The 18417-nt window shown below is 40.1% G+C and overlaps 1 protein-coding gene across 2 annotated transcripts in view; it reads right to left on the bottom strand.

Annotated features, from left to right (window-relative positions):
* GAREM1 (GRB2 associated regulator of MAPK1 subtype 1) overlaps window positions 1–17195 on the bottom strand; it is a 209826-nt gene extending 192631 nt beyond the window's left edge. Inside the window, exon 1 of one of the 2 annotated variants that reach the window (XM_072604501.1) lies at window positions 16564–17195. In XM_072604501.1, the coding sequence (XP_072460602.1) occupies window positions 16564–16684 (121 nt within the window). In that variant the 5' untranslated portion in view covers window positions 16685–17195. The remainder of the gene's footprint in view (window positions 1–16563) is intronic. The other variant, XM_072604502.1, reaches the window with a different exon arrangement.
* Window positions 17196–18417: the final 1222 nt, after the last annotated feature.

The raw sequence follows: 18417 nt of genomic DNA on the forward strand, positions 1-18417 counted from the left end.
TAAATGAAATAGCACTGAATTGGAATTCAGGACAGCTAAATTCTAATGATATGCCATTTACCATCCACATGATTTGAGAATGAATTTCTGCTTCTAAGGATTCAATCACCATCTCTACTCAAAGATCTCTGAAATCTATAAACCCTAAAGTGATCCTATATGAACAGAAGTCTCATCTCTCTAAATGCCTTTTGGCCATGTCCATCTGGATGTTGGACTAGCATCTTAAGCCAACATGTATAAAACTAAACTTATCATCAGGTCTTAAAGCTGTCTTTTCCTCCCAACTTCTACTTCTGATGGGAGCACCATCATCCTCTTACGCCTTTGCAGCCAGGTTCAAAAACACAGCTGCCTTTGACTCTCGCCTCTCCCTCAGTAAACACATCTAATCAGTTCCCAAGTTCTAGAAGTTTGAGCTCCACTCTGTTTTTCAGATCTGTCCCCTTTTTTCCACTCACATAGACACCATTCGAGCACAGGTGAGGGAAACCAAGACCCCATTACACCCTCACTGGTGTTCCATTTTCATCTCTTCCCTGATCAAATCATCATGTTTATGGCTGGTGTTCGGTCATGTCTGACTCTTCTTGGCCCCATTTGGGGTTTTCTTGGCAAAGATATTGGAGTGGTTTGCCATTTCTTTCCAGCTCATTTTACAAATGAGTAAACTAAGGCAAATAAGGTTAAATGACTTGCCTAGGGTCACACAGCTAATAAGTTTCTGAAGCCAGATTTGAACTCTAGAAGATGAATCTTTCTGACTGTCTACTGAGCCACATCTTATTCATATAGCTGCCAAAATAACCTTTGAATGGTGCATATCTAACCATGCCACACCCCACTCAAAAACCTCCTGCGGCTCACTCTGACCTCTAGGATAAAACAACTTCCCAGTCTCTATCTGGCTCTTATTCCATATTACTTCTTTATTGACATACTCCATGTTCCAGGCAAAGTGTATGACCAGTTCCCCAAAACCAATGTGCCATTTTCTATACCCTCACTCACTCAGTACATATGCCTGGAAAGCACACCATCATCTTCACCCTTCCTAATCCTTCCCTTCCTTCAAGATTTAGCTAAGGTGCCAGCTCCTTTGAGCAGCCTTTCCTGTTCTCTCCAGATGAGTGTTCTCCCCCTGATCAAAGATTCCTTGAGTACCCTACCTAGAATTCTTTGTTGTCTGACTACATGTCCCCTCAAGGGGCTTTTTGAAGGGAAATGTTTTTTCTTTTTCGACTTTACCATTTCTCTCCTAGTATTAAGTAGGTACATAATAAATGTGTGTAGATCTGAAAATAATATAATATACTAATAAGGTGTTTTATAATTCTCACAGAACTTTCCTGAAACAAAATCATTACCAGACAACCTCTCAGCCCCCTTCTACAAAATTCTCCAGTTCTCTGGTTCATATTTGCTCTCTAAGTCTCTGGCTCCAATTCTCTTGCAATTCTACCTTGACCCTGCTTCCTGTAATTTCATTAGGCAAATAAGTAGAGGAATTTCATTTTCAAGACATTGATGGAGAAGCTTTATCCATAATTAGAGAAATTTTAAAACCCAGCTCTGGTTAGTGTTACTAGCCAGTGATCAAAACTGACACTGACTAACAGGATCATTTTATGGCACATGTGCATGACATACCACTAGCTGCTGCTGGCTTATCAATGGCCTGTATTGTATCACTTGCACACAGAACATTAGGCTGCCACTCTTCTGCTTTTAAAAGCTATATATACTGATCTTGTCTCGTGTACACAGTCAGCCAGATGGCACAGTGAAGAGTGTTGGATACACTCTCCAACACTTTCTGCTGTGGAACTGGTCAAATTTGTCAGGGCAGGAGGGGAGGGGGGGGGCACAAAGCTTATCTGAGACTACTAAGCGATGTAGTAAATAAGGCACTGGACCTGCAGTCAGGAAGCCCTGGATTGAAATCCGGCCTCAGACACTTAACTAGCTATGTGACCTTGGGCAAGTCATGTAACCATTGTCTCCCTCAATTTTCCCCATCTGTAAAATGAGGAAAATAACAGGGTCTACCTCCCAGGATTGCTATGAGGATCAAATGCGATAACATATATAAAGCTACATATATAAATCACCCTCTCTAGTCCAAACTAAATATTATTACGACTTATTAAATGTATCTACACACAATGACTGCAACTATTTTGAACACAGATGTGTAACAGACATCATCTTATCTGTGTTTAATAGTATTCAATACAATAGAATATTAATAAAACATGTTGATAATAAAATGGTTTATGTAAGTGGACTTCTAATTTAAGTGGGATATAGCCTCCATGTAGAAACTGTAAATAAGTGAACTATAAAGAATCTTAAGATTACAATCTAGTTACGGGCCTAGGATTTGGGGTCTAGGATTAACAACAGAATCTGAGCTAGATTAGATAATTTAGAAGTTATATGTAACCTTGACCAATTAACCTCCTGAACCTCAGTTTCCTTATCTTTAAAATGAGATTATACTAGATGGTCTCCTTAGTCACCTCCAGTTCTAAATCTATGAGGCTTCATCTAATCTAGCCTATCAACCCTTTATGGGAATCTCCTCTACACCAACCCTTGCAGATGATCGCCTGTATTCTGCCCAAACTCTCAGAGATTGGGAGCTGACTAACTCACAAGGCAGACTATTTCACTGGTCAACAACTCTGTCAGGAAGGTCTTCCTTCAATTGGATCAACTTCTTTACTTGAATGCCTACCCACAGGTCCAACATTTGCCACCTAAAGCTACATAGACTAAATCTAATAATTTTCTATAGGATTTCTGCCCTCAAGTACTTGAAGGTAGGTATTGCATATTCCTTATATCTCTTCCTCAGGCTAATTATCAACATTTCTTTCAGATATATTTCATATGATATGGTTTCACTAAAATTGGCTTTAAGGAAAGTTAGATCTTGGGTCTTGCTTCAAAGTTTCTCATCATAAGAACAGAACAACAGAACACATTTCTTTGAACCATTAAAACTTACAAGGCACTTTATCAAAATTAGTGAAAAGAATTCTAGAGATAGGATCAAATTCCAGCTCTCCTACTTACTACCTACGTGACTTTGGGGCTCAGATACTCCACCTGTAAAATAAGAGGGTTCATAAAGTCTAGATTATCTCTAAGGTCCCATTTAGTTCTAAATCCTCTGATCCTACAAATGACTGCTCTCCTACACACACACGCTCAGACACTTGACAAGTCACTTAACCCTGACTGCCTCACTAAAAAAAAAAAAAAAAAAAAAAATTGAATGGACCTTGCAGGTCATCCTTGGGGTTGCTAGGTGGCGCAATAGAGAAAGCACCAGCCATGTAATCAGAAAGACCTGAGTTCAAATTCAGCCTCAGACACTTAACCAGCTCTGTGATCCTGGGCAAGTCATTTAACCCTGATTGCCTTGCCAAAACACACACACATACACACACACACACACACACACACACACACACACACATGCACGCACACACAGAGAGCCTCTTCATAACTTCTCAATATTCTTATAACTCACACCCCTCAACATACTCTGAAATATAAGAACAGCCTCCTTGCTGCTCCTTGAAACTGACACTCCACCTCTCGACTCCAGGCAATTTCCCTGGTTGTCCCCCATACCTGGAATGCTCTTCCTCCTCATCTCTAACCTCCTGGCTTCTCTGCCTTCCTTCCATCTAAGATAAAGTTCTGCTTTCAGCAAGAAGCTTTCCCAGTCCTCCTTAATTTCCCTCTGGGGATTAACCTCCATTTATTCTGTATGTATCTTACTTTTATGTAATTGTTGGCATTTTAACTCCCCTGTTAAACTGTGAATTCCATAAAGTCAGGGGCAGTTTTTGCTTTTATTTGCACCGCTAGAACTTGGCACAGTATCAGGCACACAGTGGGCATTTAATAAGTGCTAATCAACTGACTGACTGACAATATAGTTATTACCATTTCCATTTTACAATGAAGGAAACTGAGACTCCCAGAGGGTAGGTGATTTATTCAGCATCATGTACACTTCAAGTATTTCAGACAGAACTTGATCTGAAGTTTTCTGATCCCAAAACTGGTGATCTTTGTACTATTCTGTGATGCCCTCAAGCTAGGTGGCATAGTGGAAAGAGTGTTCTCAGGAATATCTGAATTCAAATTCGTCCTCAGACACTTATTAGCAATGTGCCCCTGGGTAAGTCCCTTAACCCTGTTTGCCTCCCTCAGTGTCCTCATTTGTAAAATGATCTGGAGAAGGCTATGGCAAACCCTTCCAGTACCTTTGCCAAGGAAAGCTCAAATGAGGTCACAAGGAGTCAAGCACAAATGAAATAACTGGACCACAAAGATTGGATCAGAGGATTTCTCAAGTCATGTAATTCTAAAGTTCCAGGTTTAAAAGCAGGAAAGGAGTTTTAATGAGAATATTACATTTAAAGTATATACTACATGGGCTGAGAGAGGGAGGAAAGTTTACAGTGACTATTAAGTAGTATATGGCTAGAAGGAATTTAAATTAACCTGCAAATGTTTTTTCCAATTTTAAACATACTCAGACACATGCAAATTCAACAAAGTATCATTTTAAAACAAATTCTTCCCTAGGGGAATCTTGTTGCCAAGGCATCTGGACTATGATTCCAGAAGGCATTTTACAAGTTACTATCATTTTCACAGACACCCTAGGGTAGCACTAGCTTTAAAATGAATTAATAGTTTCTTTAGAGAAACAAATTTCTCAGGCCTCCCACGGCCATGGAAATAGAAGTGTAAGTCTCTTTTAGCAAGATTCAGTTTTCCACTTCTTTCCGATTTTGTTTGCTGGCTGTGTTCTTATATACAACCCCAAGGTGTACCCTAAAATCCAAGTACAACATCAGGTTGTTGCTTTTTCCCTCTCTGCTGTGAAAAGCTAAATAAATCGCTTATTGCACTTAACTCTTCGCATTCTCTTGTCTTCCAGTCCCAGTGCAGCAAGAGGTTTAGCTTAGAAGCTATCACAGAATAAAGATTCTCCACAATGAACTTACACAAACTGTTTTAAGCTGGGACAAGGAAAAAAGAAATAGAAGCACCTCATATTTTTTCTAAGTATACCTTAAAATCAGTTCAAGGCTGCTTCTTTGGAGCACAATGAGCTCTAAAAATAAAAAGTGTTTCTGAATATAGTCTTGTACTTTAGTTCCAACTATACAGGCAACTCAAATCCTGATAAGCTTAACTATTTATAGCTATCTCAGACCCCAAACTGGCTGATGGTATAGCAGTGTTCCTTGTCTACTCATTGGTTAATTATTCTGACACTTTTTTGTCTTCTTTGACTCTACTTGTCTATTTTGGGGGCCATTTCAGTAACCTTTAATACCTTCACCAGAAGTTGGATGAACCAAAAGGAAATTTAAGTCAAGATAACCAGTTTACTGCTCTGGGGCAAGTCAAATGGGGAGGGGACCCTTATCTGAGATAGGTACATGACATAGTGAGACAGTAGACCTGGAATCAGGAGGACATCAATAAGACATTTTTTTCAAAGAATAAAAAATATTTGTTGTCAAAAACAAGTAAAAGATCAGATATCTTAAAGTAGTTCAGTGGTGAAGTGGATAGAGCACATTTAATCAGGAAGACCTGAGTTCAAATCTGAACTCAGATACTTACTAGGGTTGTGAAATGGGAAAGTCATTTAACCATTATCTGCCTCAGTTTCTCCATAGGTAAAAGGGGAAAAATACCAGGGCCCAGGATTGTTGTGAAGATAAATGTGTTGATATATGTAATGTGCTTCACAAGCCTTGAAATACTATACAAACCCTAACTATTACTATTGTCTGCAAACTTCAATTATGTTTTAACATCACTAGCACAGGTTTTAAAATTTCAAGTCATCCTCAGTATTTGTGATTCACTCCTAACAAAGAAGAAGAAAGGAGTTACAACAGGAAAAGTGGCTTCTTTCACCCAATACCTGAACTACCGGAAATATGGCACTTGGGCATTTTACACAAAACCCAAGCAAAAGCAATAAAAGCTTTTTCAAGAGCATTAAGTATGAAAGCACTCATGAATTTACAATGAGTTTTGTATCCATTTAATTCTCAAAGGTGGAAAATTTCTGGCTATAGTTTTAATTTTATCTAACTTGAATCAAGTTCTTTAAAATCCGGTGTCCTCTAACCTGTATTCTAGTCATCTACACTTTCTTAGTCAATCAATTACATACCTACTACGTGCCAGACACTGTGCTAAGTGTTTTACAAATATCATCCATTCAATTTTCACTACAACCCTAAGAGGAAAGTCCTTTTATTATTCCCATTTTATAACTGAAGAAAGTGAAGCTTTACTGCCTGTCCACTTTGCAATCTGGCTTTGACCCAACCACTTTACTTAAAGTCACTCTATCATATATCAGCAATGATTCCAACTGCTGTACCTGAATTATCACCTCTTCTATGAGGATTCCTTTAGTTGTTAGTGCTTTTTTTTCTCTCCTTAAATTACTTTACGTCAACTTATATTTAATTTTATATTAACTTACTTGGGTTCATGTTGCATGCCAAAGGAAAACATAAGCTCCTTCAATTCAGAGACTGCTGTATTTCCAATACTTGGTAGAGTACCTTGGTCAGAGGAGGTTATTTAAAGAAAATTGAGAAGTACCTCAGTTTGTTTTTTTAACTCATTCAGATTTCTGATAGTCAAAGTAATGAACAGATCCAAAAGCATCTGTTAGAGACCCAAAAAGATGAGGGACTCCTTCCCAGGCTGATAGCATCTCTTTCAAAGACAGACTTTAACTGAAAATTCTTTCACAACCAACCTGGGATTTAGCTTGCCTATCTCTAGAAATTCAGTCAGGTTTCAAGAGCAGACATTATACATGGAAGTGATTGCATCAGAATGGTGCTGTGGAACTAAGTTTTACAGGTCTCCTTGAAACCACAGCAATTACCAATTATTTCTTTCAAGCATGGTCAATTACCCATTTCAGGACATGGGTCAACTTGCTCTGTAGAAATTTCTTACTAGAGCAACACTAGTCAGTCAACTGCCTCAACTCCTAGTCAATCAAAATGGGTCCATTGGATCAGGGATGAACAAGTAATCAGTGTCAAAGTGGAATATTCCCATTGGCCAAATCAAATATTTCAATGTTATAAATATTGCAGCAACTGAATATCGTTGATAATCATTGCCCATATTGTGTGCCCATCAGTTTACCTACCCAATACAAATACCTGCTCTCTTACCTATAAAGAAGAATGATTATTAATCTTTTTTGTGTCTTGGACCCCCTTTGGCAACCTGGTAGTCTTATGAACCTATTTTCAAAATCATGTTTTCAAATGTATAAAATAAAATGCATCACATGACAAAGGAAAGTAATTATATTTAAACAGTTACAAAATTTAAAAAACCCCCCACAAATTAATGAACCCCCGATTAGGAATCCCTGATTTAAAACCAAATATAAACTCCTGTTGGGAAAGTCCTTCACAACCTGGCTCCAATTTACCCTTCTTATACTCTATTTGCCCTATATGCATTATACTATTCAGTTAAACTGGCATCTTTAATACTACTCCTATAAAATACTCCACTCCTTTACACAGGCTGTTTTCCACTGGGAGAAGGCACTCCCTTCCTCATCTCTGCCTCATAGAATCTCTAGATTCCCTCCAAACTCAGGTCAAGCACCCATGTTCTACATAAAGCTTTTCCTGATTTTTTCCACATGGTACTTCTGCTTTCTGATCCATAAACTCTCGGTATTTATTTTCTATATACTTATGTCTACATAAGCCCCTTAAGAGCAAAGCCTGTTTCACTTCTGTTTTTGTATTCCCAGTATCTAGCAGAATGTCTAGCACACAGTAGGTAATTAATAAAGACTTGCTGATTTATTGAAATAGCAACCATGAGCTACAGTTCCCTTTGTGGAAGACAACCCAGGAGTTAATCAAATAGGCTTCATCAGACATTTTAATTACCTTTCCCTGACTAACTCACTCCTCCCAATGATTCCCAGTCACCCACACTGGCAACTGCTAGATACCAAACAACTGTATAAAAAGCCAAGTTTTTTCCCTCTCCAACTGTATCTTTTTTTCAGAATGAGTTTCCAGATAGAAGTAGCAGCTGTCAAGGGTAAGTTCTCATTTTAAACACTGAAACTAGAAGTACTTTGAAAACCATCTTAAGAAATACAATTAATTGGCCAAATGAATTTTCCCTATAGTGCAAAAATGCAGAATATATGCGATATCAAACTTTTACAAGAATACATATTTAAACATAGCTAACAGATGATAATATTCTCCCTCAAGTTTTCAACCAAACATGCTGACTTTACAAGCTAAGTAGCATCTTTAATGACAAATATCTTGAAAGCTACAAAGAATTCAATATTGCATTTTTTAATCAAGATCTCAAAAGTGTTTAACAAACATTCATTAAGCCTCCACTGCTCAACAAGGAGCATTTAAATTCTTCTCCTGAACTGGGAATTAACAGAATCAGAATGCCCATAATTGTAGAGAGTGAGTCAGCAGAAGTTCTAGGAAGAGACTTAGGAGTTCTGATTTCTTCATTCACCACTATGGAACATTCATTCATTGGCATAAAGGAAACTTATTGTCTGGGAATAAATCAGAGCGCATGGTTTCAAGGCAGGGTTGAGACAGCCTAGAAACATGTGTCACTGAATAATATAAGCAGTTAGACTTTTTACAAACAAGTCCTTTCCACTGGAACTAATGAAAGTAGGAGACATTAAGCTTGCTTTGCTTCAAAGTAAAATTTTTGCTCTCAAAGTGAAAGATAATGGGCAAATAAATAGTTTGCCGTCACACCTTGCTTTTTTGCTTTATATGTGAGTCAGTCACATCTTTGGATTCATGGTAAAAATAGATCAAATAAGACGATCCATGTAGAGTAGACAGCAAACCTGGAAGTGTTAAATTCACATTCACTTTATTTTTAATATCCTGGCACCATTTCTTTCACAGGGTTGTTATGAAAAACAAATATGATAATTTATAGACATGCCACATAAATACAAGCTATTAATGATGATGACTTAAAGAAACACAAAGGGACTATTCACAGAAAAGTTAGTATCCAATCTTCCTAGAACAAAGAGTATGTACAGAAGAGTCAGTTGGAGCCAGACCGAGAGTTTGAATGCCATTGTAGGTAGTTTAGATTTAACTGGTAGTGCATAGGGAGCCACCTAGGGTTTTTGAGCAGGGGAGTAAACATGTTACTGTGCTTTAGAAAGATTAGTCTGATAGTGTCATAAACAGTTTGAAGAGGAGAAAATAATGTAAGTGAATTTGCAAGTGGAAATAACAACTGTCTCTACTTCAAGAGAAATAGTAAATGGGGATAAGAATAGCCTATGACACCTACTCTTTTAAAAAATACACGGTAAATGAAACTGAGCTTCTCCACTTTTTTTTTTTCAAAAAGAAGAAAACTGAGTGCCTCCTGATGTGATTAATTTGGGTAATTTATTTCATCTAAATGCTTCAGTTCTGAAATTAGATTTGTACAGAATGGGCATCCAAGGAGAATTTACCAAGTTTTTTTGGCCTAAACATTTATTACTGTTCCCTCCCACTTCTACTGACTTACTCCCTGTACTCTTCTGCTCCAACTGGGGCTTAACCAAGTTAATGTCATAAAACAAAACTAGTCAAAAAAAAAAACCCATCTGAAAAATTATTTCAGTACTTTCAAGTGAAGGGGATTTACTTCCAACATCTGAGATTGACTGACCACCCACAACACATTCAGTGTGGTACAAGACATTGAGCATAGTTCTGATTGCCGTTGTAACTGCGACTAAAGTTAACATTCATCCTTCAGAGTTATCTTGGATTCACATCTTACTCTAAATTCTTACTCTTGCTTCCCACTCTCCCTAGCCCAATTTTATTTATATCATGAAGTAACTTCTAACTCTCTGATATAGACCTTGCCAGTAACCCTTCATAACCCCTACCTTGGTCTATTAGAAAGAATATTGAACCAGTCACTCATTTTGGTTTCTTTGTCCTTGTATGTAAAATGGGGGTGACAATATTTCCCCTACCTGCCTCCAAGGTATGTTGTAACATGTTAAAAGTTGGAGGTGGGGTGGAGAAGTGGGCCTCAAATGAGACACTGTAGCATTGCTATGAAAAGTATAAAATGCTATCTTTTTAAAATTATTCCTGGAGTATATGATACATTTTTCTGCCCAAGGTTCCCATTCATCTAGTGCACAATCTGAAAAATTCAGTTCTGCCCTTATACAATGTCAAGTACAACACTGAAGCACACAACAAGAGGTGGTACTCACATAGTTCCCCCAAAGCTATTTCAGGGGTTGATGGGTGGAGAGGGGAGGTTCGGAAGCAAGAGCACGATTTCCTTAACACCAATCTTTCTCAAACTATTCACTGAGCACTGTTGCTCTAAGTGATGGGAATAGTGATCCAAGAGAAACACTTTGTACTTAAAGAGCATCATCCTATAATATTAAATTTGACATTTAAATAACTACATGTAGCAACTATCAGTATGAAAAAGTGCTTTCATCAAATTTTGCTTCCAAATTTCTTTGAGTCATCCCACCCCCCCTTTATCATAGACTCTTAAAGTTAGAAGGGACCTCAGACGCCAACTAATCCAACTCATGTCTAAATAAGAATCACTTCTCAAAAATACTCAGAAATGGTCATCCAGCCTGTGCTTGAAGACCTTTGTGAGAAGGAACTCATTATTTAATCTAGCAAACCATTCCACTTTGGGATAGCTCATAGAGGAGGTTCTCCCTCAACATCATAACTACTCGTACCCACTGCTATTAGAATAATCTAATTCCATAAGATAGGGCTTCCAATATTTGAAGACCATTATCATGGGCCACTCTCTCAGTCTTCTCTTTTCCAGGCAAACCATCCTTAGCTGATAGATATTCAAGTGGCATAGTCTTGTCTTTCTTTGGATAAATTCCTACTCATCATATCCTTCTGAAAACATAGTACCCAGAAGTGATCAGTTTCTACAGATAGATGGAGTCTGACCAAGATAGAATTCAAAAGGATCATCACCTTATTCCTTTTGGACACCATACCTCAGAGAGAGAAATTATTTCCCATGGCAGTTCATTCCCCTTTGAACAGTTCAAGGATACTCCATACCCTCAGACTATGAGTGTTTCTGGGTTATGTTATTATATTATATTTGAAGTCCCAAAGTATTCTGCGGCCAGATCAGTTTAGGAAAGGTCACCTTTCAAACTTTAAACAAAACAGTTTGAAAGAGGGGAATTACTGGAACTAACTAGAGAACTCTTTCCTTCCCCCTCAACTACTAGTGGGTAACTATCAAGAGGAATGGGGGGAGGGGAGAATTGATGTTCTTATAGCTTTAACCAAAGGAGAAATCTCCCCTACGGATCAGGATAGTTGCCATTGTTACCAATATATACTCTTGCTTCTATTTAGAGCAAATGGCATCATCCACCTTTTGTCAGCTGCTCTAGACCAGTAATGTTAAACTCAAATACAAAAGGGATCACTAATTCACATGTATGGATCCCTGAAGGTTGCCTACTGACATAGCTTTAAAATGTAATGCTATCTATATCTTACGGCATTTTTATTTATTTTATTATTTATTTCTCTGCTAAATATTTTGTTAAATAAGCTGATTCATGAAACAGACAGTTCTCACTTTACATTAAGTGAACTCAGACCTCCACACAGAGCAATTTTTACTTAATGAGAATTTGCCCATGGGTGGAGGGAAGGGAGGCAGGCAGGTAGACATAGGTTCAAGGAAAGGTGGGGGCCAGGGACAGGGAAGAGAGAGAGGGAGTTGGGACACCTGGGGACCGGACCAGCCACACTAAGTTATACGCAAGAGCTGGGATAAGAATGGTGGTACCCAAGGGTGGGCAGACAGGGAGCCCAACTCAACAGTGGTTGGAGCTAAGCAATGGTCTCATGTGGTCTCAAACCAAGCCCCCAAAGCCAGCAGCAGCTGACTCCCAAGTCATGGGCCTGCATTAATGGCAGAATGGAAGACATAAAGTGAGAAGTTAGAGAACCATTTGAAAGAGTAGATTTTAAGAGAAAGATAGTACAGTATAGGAAGTATTGATTCTAAGGTGCTAATAGGGTATCTAAGGGGCTATATTCATCAAGCAATCAGAAATGTAATGACAGCTCTAAGGATATTTTAGGAAATAGAAATTTGGAGTCCGGAAGACTGATCTTCATGAGATCAAATCTGGCCTCAGACATTTAGTAGTTGTGTGACCATGAGCAAGTCAATTAGCTCTGTTTGCCTCAGTTTCTTCATTTGCAAAATGAGCTGGGGAAGGAAATGGCAAATCATTCCAGTATCTTTGCCAAGAAAACCTCAAATGGGGTCACAGAGAGTTGGAAATGACTGAAACAACTGAACAAGAGAGTAATAGGTTGGAGATACCTCCGAATAGAGATAGAAGTAATATATAATCAATATGTAATATCAATCAAATATAACATGTATTTGAATAAATATAATCAAATAAAAGAATTCAGAAAGAATAGAAGGTCTAAAATAAATCCATAGGGACTCTAGCCTCAGATGCTTAATAGCTGTGTGACCCTAGATAAGTCACTTAACCTTGTCAGTCTCAGTTCCCTCAATAGTAAAATCTAAATAATAGCATTTAGCTTGAAGAGTTGTTGTAAGGATCAATGAAATAATATTTGTAAAAGTGCTTAGCACTGAGCTTAGAACATAGTAAATGATATATAAATTGCTTAGTCCCTTCCCTCTATGGACTCCTCAGAAAAATGTTTTTAAATGCATAAAATAAAATGCAAAAAAAAACAGGATTATGAAGGAAACCAATTATATTAAAAAAAAAACTATCAAAAAAATTTAATTCAAGCTCACAGACTCCATGTTAGGAACTCTTATTCTAGGTCCCTTGACATTTCAAGGCTATTGTATGTGGACCTTAATTTGATTACTACTCGCCTTCACCACCAGATCAGCCCTCCCTCCTTTTCAGGTCATATATCTCCTGGACAAAATCTGTCATGCTGCTTCTTCAGCAAGGACTCTACCTTTTCAGTAACTTGCAATTTTGATTCCTGAGAAAATGAATTGTTAAGAAGGTCAAAGAGATGAGCCTTTACATCTAGAAAAAGTTTAGGCTCATTAAAAAGTACCATGAATATTTCTGCAAGCAATGCAGCCCACTCTCCTATTTCATTTTGGGTCCAGCTCACCATCTATCCACATTATCCGTCTAAGATTTAGGTACTGATAGATCAGTTCTAAAGGTTGTCCATCCAACTGCCTAGGAAACTCTGGACAACAGACATTTGAACTCATCTCCTTGCTTAAAAATAGTAAAGCAGTGTGAATGTATATTTTATATACCTTCATAATTTTCTTATCCAGACATGTCCACAACTTAAAAAGCGGCACCCACAGAGTAGACACAGTATAGAAATACTAGCAAGAAAATGCCAACTCATCCTTTCTGCAAGTTGCTCAAGCTCTCCCACCCTGTCCCCCAACAATTTTTGAAGACAGGTAGTAGTCTAAGAAGTTATGAGGCAAGCATTTCATTGTATGCATGTGTTTTTTTACAAAAATTAGACTCTCCTGATTCCAAGAACTATGACTGGACAGATATGACGCTGCCATTTAGAACAGTAGGTGAAGAGTAACATGCGTTTTGCTCAAGATCAGAAGTGGTATGGTATCCAACTCTCTTCAAGTATTATGTATAGTTTAGGTCCTTGACGCTAGCCAGTAATGAGCCAAACAAGGGCACATTTCTCAACCTCTTCTCCCCTTTAAAAAAAAAAAGCCAAAACATGATTAGGAAAGTTAACTGATGAGGAGACATACTTTACACATGCACAAGCTAGAAATTATTAAACACATGCACAAAAATGTGAGGTTTCATTAATTCTACAAAATGATGAATGAGGACTGTGATATTATTATAGCCCTCTGTAAGGTGTTTTATCCCCGTAGACTATGTCCTTCATGAGGGCAATGATCACTATCTAATTTTGCATCTCCCTCAGCACCTGTTCAGAACACAAGAGGAACTTAATAAAGGTTTCCTTAAGTTGATGAATAGATAGATGCTCAATAATGCTGTGATAGATGCCTAAAAATCTATTCAGTGCCTAACACATGTCTGGAATATGTTCTGCAGTAGTGTCCAACTCTTCATGGGTCCATTTGGGACTTTCCTAGCAGAGTGATTTGCCATTTCTTTCTCCAGCTCTACAACATAGTAAGTGCATAATAAATGCTTGTTGAGTAACCCAAAAACCTAATGCTGGAACTGAGACCAACTGACTTATCTAAATTTCTACCCCAAATTTGTTACTTAAGTATCACAATGACCTAAAATTTATGGAGGGAAATATAGCAACTACACATAGTAAAGCTTGGGAGCAAGAAAGTTTGGGTGGAGAAGACAGGTAGTAAATTGGGAAACCTCATTAGTAAATGATTCAATACTACCACAGTAACCAAGAAACAATTCCATGAATAAACAAACTTTGCATCTTCCAAAGTGCCATGGCAGAGGCAGCTTCAGATGCTTCAAGTGGCGTGATTGTAACAGCAGATAACTAAAAATATTGCCCTTCAAAGACCTGGGTGTGCAAGTGAAAAATAATGGGTGATTTTGAAGAAAAGAATGTTTAAAAACTCCATAACTAAAAAAAATTCTACTCTTTACTGCTGCAAAACAAAGCATAAGGGAGTGAATTTCTGATTTAAACCTATCACAGCAGCTAAGGAAGGAAAAGTGACCCATATGGCAGGTCACAGATTTATTTCTAATTGTAAATTTATTTAATTCCATCTTAAAGTCTTTGTGGGAACTTTGCTCTGGCTAATTCAATGCCCTTTGGCTTTTAAAGAGAAATCAGTTCATAAGAACATGGAACAGCAAGAAATGGGGGGAGAGGGAGGGGAGGTTTCAAAACATCATATCATAGTATACAAGGGAGAATCAAATTGGATTAATTTCTGCAGTATATTTATGCTTGTCTTTTCCCAGCAACTCTGGAGAAAAATGTCTCACCAAAGCACCTGTAGTGCTTACACTCATGTCTGTAACTATACTCCTTCCCATTTAAGCCAAGAACTATTAAGAAAAAAAAAATCCAACATTATTTACACAGCCTTTCAAGTCTAATGGTCCTCAAATAAGAATCCTGTTCCAAGATTTTCCCTAGCTCCTAGAAACTTTCCTGCTTTAAATTGTGCCCCACATGTTGACCTCAAGTTCTGAGGCAGAGATAAGAACAATGAGAATAAAAATTCCTTTGGTGATTTATAAATCTCATGTTACACACAGTTTTGTATGTCTATTGCTCCTGAAAACAAAGAGGAGCAACCCAAGCCCCTCTGACTTGAAATGAAATAGCTTTGTTTGGTTTTCCTTTTGACATGGCCTTGATGTAGTGACCAGAATATTACCCTGGCTGCCTGGACCCCAGGTGTCTCAGGTAGCCTTAGAACAGCAGCAGCGGGGCTCTGCAGTCTACAATGGCATAAACCTCTCAAATTCAGTCCAGCTTCTCTGAAAACACATCACACACAGGAACCAAAAAGCTTGTCTGAATTTACACCTTCTAATTCACTCCAGCACTTAAAAGGAAAAACAGTACTGGAAGGTGTGAATTGTTACTTGTGTGTAGATGTTACAAAGGCAGAACAAACAAGTCTTGTTTTAAAGAAGGACCCGGAGTGACGAGATGGGAGTTCAAGTTCCATATATATGTATTTTTTTTTTTGTGGTTTAAGTTCTTATGTTTATTTTTCTCTCTCAGAGAATTGATCAGACACTAATAATTAACTGCATTCAGTGTTTTCTGCACTCAGCTCCAAAGTACTTTCAATTCAGGTAAAGGATGTAGACTTCTAGCAATAAAATGTTTTAAAAGGATGCCAGATACTCGATTCATCTCATTGGTCACTCAGAAGACTTTCCACCTAAACCTGCTGCTGAGTCCTGCCAAAAGCTGACCCCAAATAAAGATGTCACTCAGGGCTGCAGGCTTCCCTGTAATAGGCAAATTACTTCTTCTGAAAAGTTGCTTGAGATATGCACCCCTTTGGGTTTTCCCAACTTCAGAAACTGGGGCACACATCGGGAGAGCCAATTGACTTTCAAGATGACCATCTGCCCTCTAAGGATGAACCAGTTTTGTTTTGTTTGGGGGGGGGGGTGTCCCTTTTTAAAACTTCTCTGAGAACGACAGGACTTCCCGCACCGTCGGCTCCAAGTTCAGGGCACTAGCTAACGCCGCTCCCCTCCCAACGGAGTGCGGGCTGTCTGGACGCCCTTTTGCTCTCCGGCCAGTCCGTCCCACCCTCGGCTACACCGACACACACTCGCACACACAGAGATACGAACACACAAACACGTAGGCTGCGGTTTGCCACGACTCCGCACTCTCCCTGCCGCCCCCCAGTTCACCGCGCTGGGGGCCGGCCGCGGAGGCTGGGCCGGCCCGGGACTTCACTCACCGCTGTCCAGCCGGGCGATCTGGGGCAGCCGATAAGTGCTGACCAGCAAGTCCAGCGGAACGGCCCCCGAACTCCACTTCACATCCTTCAGACCGTAGCTCTGCGGGGCGACTGGGTCCATCTTCCTCGCCTCCTTCTTCACCCACACCCCCCTCTCTTTGCAGTCCTCGACCACCGCCTCCTTCTCCTCTGCCTCCTGGGCTCCTGGGGGAGGGGTGCTGAAGCGGGAGCACAGACAGGTCTCCCAGATGGCGGGGTGCAGCGGGGCTGGGGCGAGGGGGGCAGCAGGGGGAAAGGGCTTTGCTCCGGGCTCAGCCGCTGCCGCTGCCGGTGCTGCGGCTGCAGCTGCGGGACATGGCTGAGACGCCCCGGGTTCCCTTACAGAGAAGGAGGACTAAGGACAAACGGTGGCGGCGCTGCCTCTGCTGCTGCTGCTGCTGCCGCCGCCGGGGCTGACGGTGGGGACAGCTTGGCTGCGGCTGCTCCTCCTCCGGCCCCCCGACTGCAGCTGCGGCGGCTACCCACTGCTCTCCTCCTCCTCCTCTTTCTCCTCCTTCCCTCTGCTTCTAGTGTGTGAGGAGGAGCCGCTGGTCTGAGAAACGCCATAGCAGCGCTCCCAGCACTGACTAATCAACAAGGTGCGAGCAACGCCTGCGCAGCGCCCGGAAACACCGCCTCCCCTCCTCTTCCTCCTCCTCCTCCTCCTCCTCCTCCTCCTCCTGCTCCTGCTCCTGCTCCCGCCCCGCAGCGGAGCTGGAGCTCCGGGCGGGCTCCAGCTGACTCTTCCCTCCCCCCTGGAGCTTTGCTGGCTCTCCCTTCCCGGGGATACGCTGACATGGGCGCTCTGTGCAAAGTCTTTAGCTCTCGCTCCACCCTCTGACCGCTCCGGCTCCCTGCAGGACTCAAACCTGGAGGGGAAGGAGCTGACTGGATGTCTACCCTTGGCCGTGTAGAACTATTTTACAGACTGCCCTTGGGAGATGCGAAAGTTGAATTGTAGCGTTCGACTTGCCCTTGGAAAGCGAGAGCTGCCGCTTACAAATTAAGCACAAAACTGTGTCGAAGAATCTTGTCTGCTCGCAAAACCTGGAACGGGTGTTATCTTGTTGAGTTTCAAAGCGATTCACTGCCACAGACATCTATCTACTAAATGCCCAGTATGTGCAATGTTCCGTCCTGGGCTTCGGAGGATATGCAAAGACAGAAAAGACACAGATTATGCTCTCGAGAAGTTTACACATCACCGTAGAGACGTTCAAAAAAAGGCAAAACAAAACCTGGCGATACAAGAAAGTGTGATTAGAATGTAAACTTCTTGAGGAAGTCAACAAAGCACTTATTAGACTCCTACTATGTGCCAGGAACTGTTAATTGCTAGGGATACAAAGGGCAAAAAGACCATTTACATGGAATTTACAATCCAGTGGTGGACAGTCTTCAAACAATCGTGTACAAATTTTATAATTCATATATACCTATACGTATGCACATACATATATCGTACATACTGTGTGTGTATATATATATATATGTCGTGTGCATATATGCCCATATATACATATAAACGTTGTATTGTGTATACACACATGCATCTTAAATTGGAGATAATCTCAGAAGAAAAACATTAAAGGGATGGGAGAGGCTTTTTGCAGATGGGATTTTGGCTGACTAGAAGGAAACCAGAGAAGACAGGAGACAGAGATGAGAAAGCAGAGAATTCTAGGCATGGGGAGGACAGTAAGCAAAAATGCTCCAATAAGGTGATGGAGTACCTTTTTTGTAGGAACAGCTAAGAGATCAGGTTCATTGGGTGATATAGAAATTTGGGGGGGAGTAAGATGTTGGAAGACGAGA

The sequence above is a fragment of the Notamacropus eugenii genome, chromosome 4 (assembly GCF_028372415.1).
Source record: "Notamacropus eugenii isolate mMacEug1 chromosome 4, mMacEug1.pri_v2, whole genome shotgun sequence".
NCBI classification, from domain to species: domain Eukaryota; kingdom Metazoa; phylum Chordata; class Mammalia; order Diprotodontia; family Macropodidae; genus Notamacropus; species Notamacropus eugenii.